This window comes from Ascaphus truei, chromosome 3 (assembly GCF_040206685.1).
Source record: "Ascaphus truei isolate aAscTru1 chromosome 3, aAscTru1.hap1, whole genome shotgun sequence".
In the NCBI taxonomy this organism is placed as follows: Eukaryota; Metazoa; Chordata; class Amphibia; order Anura; family Ascaphidae; genus Ascaphus; species Ascaphus truei.
In genome coordinates, this window is record NC_134485.1 from 192,708,528 (window position 1) to 192,713,993 (window position 5,466).

Below are 5,466 nucleotides of genomic sequence, written 5' to 3' on the forward strand. Positions count from 1 at the left end.
CGTGTATGAGTCTCACTGGATGTGCTAAAAACTGAGCTTTGTCTGTGTTTTATGTTCTGTCTCTGGTTTTAAGTATTAATGTACGCAGACCAAATAAATATATAAATTAGAGTAACAGTGATTAGTGATAATTAGATGTGCAGCAGCAGTGAAGAGCAGAGACAGTAAAAACAAAAAACAAAACTGTGCGCTACTACCTAACTACCTATAAAGTTTAAATGTATAAATATATACAGTGCAGTGACTATACCATCAATTTAGTGATAAAAAAATTATAAAAAATTAAACCACAACTCCCACAGTGAGATAATTATACATTAAATAATAAGTGCCACATAACCGTGTTGGGGATAATAGCGTCTGCAGCTGTAAACGCAGGGGTGGCTCAGCACCCCACACACACTAAGAGAATGGAAACAAAAGAAAACAGCGCACAACGCCAAATAGTGAAGCAAATTCAACAATATATTATAGAATTAAAAAGGGGGTAATATATCTGCGTACATGAAAAAAGTTGGTAAAAGGCATGTAGTGTCTATCACACTGTTTACCACTCGGCAGCTGTTAACTGTAGAATCGGGTGCTTGCTTCCCTCTGCTGATGCAGCTCAGTTGATTCTGGGGCAGGACGTCAGTCTTTCACTCCCAAGGGGATTTCCCTTCATGCAGCCAGGTTCAGCAGCTGGTACTGGGGCTCGGTGAAATCGCTCCTGCTTCCTGGCCGATATGAAGCTGCTCCTGTACCTCGGCAGGTGTATCCTCTGCACAAAGGTTAAAACGCAGCTTGCTGGGGTGCCCTCAGCGTGCCACGATGCCGCTCCGTCGCGGGACGCTGTGTAATGACGTCACTGTCTACACAGCAGTGGTGGATTCAATAGGGAAGTTTGAACAGTCTTACAAAGTCTCTCACAAGTGTCCAAAACAGCACACAGGATGAAATAAAAACAGGACAGGCCAATACATAGACAAAGGCCAATGTAAGCAGATATAAGGCAATAGAATGTTACATCCAACTAGTTTCGTAGAATTAACTACTTCTTCAGGGAATAATTAGGCCATTACCCAGAGGTCTTAAATACCTCACATAGATACCTTATTGGTCAACCAATTAGGGATAGACCAATCATCTATAATAGGTAATGGTCTGCGTGATAGGGAAGATGTGTAGTTTACTTTTAAAACAACAACTTTATTAACAAAAAAAACAAAACCTATTTAATATAAACTTACATATAGACAAAACCTAGCATAAATAATTAAAAACATGCTGGAATAAAAGAAACACAATATTAGTCGACTTAAAATAGACACCATCATTACTTGCATAAAAAGATGTAACTAGAAAAAAGCGTAGGATAAAGAAAGGAAAACAGAGATACAGAGATAAATGATACATCCCCTAGGTACAGAGGGGTGGTGAGCTAAAGATTCAATAAAGTGCCCAAATATCCACATCCTCATTTAACCCCTTAGGGGACATAGTATCTAACTTATGTATCCAATATGTCTCTTTAGAAGACAATGTTTTAACTCTGTCCCCTCCTCTTCTATTTACAGGAATCAACTGAATCCCCTTAAAAGTGAGACTTGACGGATCTTTATTATGGTGTATCAGGAAGTGTCTAGATACACTATGTTTTTCAAAACCATTTTTAATATTTCTGGCATGTTCCTGAATCCGAACTTTAAGGCTGCGTTTGGTTCTGCCTACATATTGATACCCACACGCACATTCCAATAGGTATACAATATGTGTAGAGGTACATAGAATAAAGTCATCAATATTAAAAACTTCCTTCGTTACTTGTGAATAAAAAGTGTGTTTGTCAGGATGTTGGTATTTACAAATCGTGCAATTACCACAGATATAGTTGCCTTTTGGTTTAGGCCCTAGCCAGTTCTTTTTCGATGTAGTATTGCTCTTACTTATAAAAACATCACTAGGAGCTAACAAGTTTTTGATATTTTTTGCTCTCCTGTAAATAAACTGTGGTTTAACGTCAAGATGTGATCCCAAAATGGGATCATTGCACAATATACCCCAGTGTTTGTTAAAAACCTTTTCAATGTCTCTATGAACCGAATTAAAGTCTGTAATGAAAGCCACATTAAGAGTGTCCTTTTACGAAACTAGTTGGATGTAACATTCTATTGCCTTATATCTGCTTACATTGGCCTTTGTCTATATATTGGCCTGTCCTGTTTTTATTTCATCCTGTGTGCTGTTTTGGACACTTGTGAGAGACTTTGTAAGACTGTTCAAACTTCCCTATTGAATCCACCACTGCTGTGTAGACAGTGACGTCATTACACAGCGTCCCGCGACGGAGCGGCATCGTGGCACGCTGAGGGCACCCCAGCAAGCTGCGTTTTAACCTTGTGCAGAGGATACACCTGCCGAGGTACAGGAGCAGCTTCATATCGGCCAGGAAGCAGGAGCGATTTCACCGATTTCAGTACCAGCTGCTGAACCTGGCTGCATGAAGGGAAATCCCCTTGGGAGTGAAAGACTGACGTCCTGCCCCAGAATCAACTGAGCTGCATCAGCAGAGGGAAGCAAGCACCCGATTCTACAGTTAACAGCTGCCGAGTGGTAAACAGTGTGATACACACTACATGCCTTTTACCAACTTTTTTCATGTACGCAGATATATTACCCCCTTTTTAATTCTATAATATATTGTTGAATTTGCTTCACTATTTGGCGTTGTGCGCTGTTTTCTTTTGTTTCCATTTACAATATGAAGCCTTACTCCTTCTTTGAAAATACATTTCAGATTAGCACATAGGTAGCACCCAGTATCATACTTGATATCTTAGGCTATAATCATATAATGCAAACCTCAAATTACACTTACTTGTGAGCGTTATACTCTATATGGGTTTTATTTTTATAACCCCAATGAATGTTCGTCGTTGGCACTACACATTGAAATAGTACAGCTCTATTTACTTATTTATTAAATGTTTTACCAGGAAGTAATACATTGAGAGTTATAGATTACAGATCCTATAACTTGTTTATTATTTTGTAGGGGAATTTTTAACCACAAAGGAATGCCTGGATTGAAGAGGGGGAAAAAGTGTTTCATTTGTCGGCACATGACACAAAAACTAAAAGCAGCGTGTGTCGCAAAATGTTTTATTGAGGGTGTCATTTAAATTGTGTTCAATTGTAACATTAAGCAGCACCGAAAACACAATGTGGTAACCTGTATATCTAATTCTCCTACAGCTGCCTGACACAAAGCCCTCGCAAAGATCCTTCTGAAGTCTATTATCTAGACGGGCGTGTGCTTCTTGCAAATACATCATATTACATTGCATAACAGCAGCACAATACTGGGCAAATCACCAAATTGCTGCGTATTTAGCATTTTGATAGTTAACCATAGAGCATAATGCTTTTCAGGCCTCTCTACTAGCTTTGGTCTACTTACAGATCTATTATATACAGTAATTATAATTAATTTCGCAATGTACACAGCACCTAATAGTATAGCCATCACATCTGTTTTGGGGGTAAATTATACATACTCTAAAGCGTCTTTTAAGGATTTTTTTTTTTTTTTAACGTAAATCCCCATAGAATTCAATTGGGATTTTGGCCCGAGCTATAAAGCATTAACCCCTTAGGTGTAATTTTCTTATCCCTCTCCCCTTTCAATACTCACTCAATACTTTTCATGTCCTCACAAAAATCTCACACTCGCTACTTGCAGCAGTCATTTTCTCTCTGCTGTGTACTGTAATACATCTGCTGTTCCTGTTTGTGACTGAAGTTTCACTGGTGGGACAGCTCAGTGTTTCAGCAATGCCTTTGATATCACACTACTCCCTTGCAGCTTTTAATTCAAGCCCCCCCTTTTTATCTGTCCGGCTTCTTGCATTAGCAAGTATGCATTTAAGTTTTTTTTTCAGCCTGTACTATTATCTTATCTGCTCCTTCCTTTCTGTGCCAACTTGGTTTAGTCTATAGAAGTTTTCTAGTATTATTTGTATTTACTATGGGTGCCTCGCTGCTTGTCAAACTCGCACTTGCCCCCATTTTACCTCCATAACCATTTGTTTCCTCATCTATTCTATTTAGCTCGTTACCTGTTTCATTCCCCTCCTCCATCCTAGTTTAAAATCTCCTACAACTTTTTTAACATTCTCCCACCCCTAGCACAGAAGATCCCTCTTTATTGAGGTGCAATCCGTCCCTAGAATAAAGTTGGCACCTCTCAGAAAAGGAGTCCACTTTCTTAGCCATGCATTAACCTCCCTAATTTCTGACTGTCTCCCTGCGGTAGCGCGTGACACTGGTTGTATTTCAGAAAATACTACCTCTGAGGTCCTTGCATTAAGCTTTTGACCTAGATACCTGAAATCATTTTTTAGGACCCTCCATCTTTCTCTCTACCTTTGTCATTGGTCCCAACATGTACCAAGATCACCGGGACAATCCCAGCCACTCCCAACAATTTGTTAACCTGTTCAAAATATGTGCCGAACCCGAGCACCCAGGAGGCAACAAACTGTTCGGTTCGTGCAGTCATGCAACAGATTGCCCTATCTATCTTCCTAATAATGGAGTCCCCTACCACCACAATCTTTCTTTGTATCTGAGCATCCTGAGTCCGCTGTGTGCTGGAGGAACTATTCCCCTGGCTACTTGAGGAATCGGTCTCCCCCATCCTTGCTATTTCTGCCCTGACACTCCCAATATCTTCACTCAATATGGCAAATGGGTCAGCTCAGAACTGGCCTGCCTCTTCCTATTGCCTCTACTTCCGCTTCTAACTGTTACCCAGCTACCTACCTGTTCCTCACTAACAGTACCATCTGAAGCACTAGTTGAAGCAAGATCCTGTTCAGTGACCTCTAAACCCCTTTCAAGATTGTCAATGTCCCTCAATATTGCAAGTTTCCTCTTCAGATCAGCAATCTCTGACTCTAACGAGACCACCTGCACCCAATTCTCACAGCAGTATGCTCCTTGGAACAGCTGCCCCAAGTGCACATACATGTGACAAGATGTGCATTGAGTGGCATTTTCAATCCTGCTCATTATAGCAACTATGAAGTTTATAAGTACTAACAATAAACTGTACTTCAATATAGTATACCTTGTTTAACCCCTTTCTTGTTCAAACTCCTTCTGGTTCTAATTGCACACTTAATAAAACCAGCACTTGAAATCAACCAGTCACACTGATCAGTACACGCAAGCCATTTTACAGGCAGATAGTGCAGAGAATGGAGAACAGGTGTCATGTGGGAAGAATGGGTCTGGTTAGTTAACAATCTGGAACAAAAGTTGGTAAAGCTGCACACCAAAAAAATAAAGTAAAGTACACTGGCGGACGCTTTTATTCTAATGCGGCCACCACCGCAATGTGCGGGCAGACGCGGCTGTTTTTTTTTTTCCCGCCGCATGCCACGCGTCAGCCAGATGCTGGTCACGCGCGCCAGGCATCCCCGA

General features: G+C 40.5%; 1 protein-coding gene across 1 annotated transcript in view; it reads right to left on the minus strand.

Annotated features, from left to right (window-relative positions):
• Positions 1-3,755, minus strand: part of LOC142489311 (N-acyl-aromatic-L-amino acid amidohydrolase (carboxylate-forming)-like) — a 102,085-nt gene extending 98,330 nt beyond the window's left edge. Inside the window, exon 1 of the mRNA XM_075589836.1 lies at positions 3,674-3,755. Within this exon, the coding sequence (XP_075445951.1) occupies positions 3,674-3,687 (14 nt within the window). The 5' untranslated portion in view covers positions 3,688-3,755. The remainder of the gene's footprint in view (positions 1-3,673) is intronic.
• Positions 3,756-5,466: the final 1,711 nt, after the last annotated feature.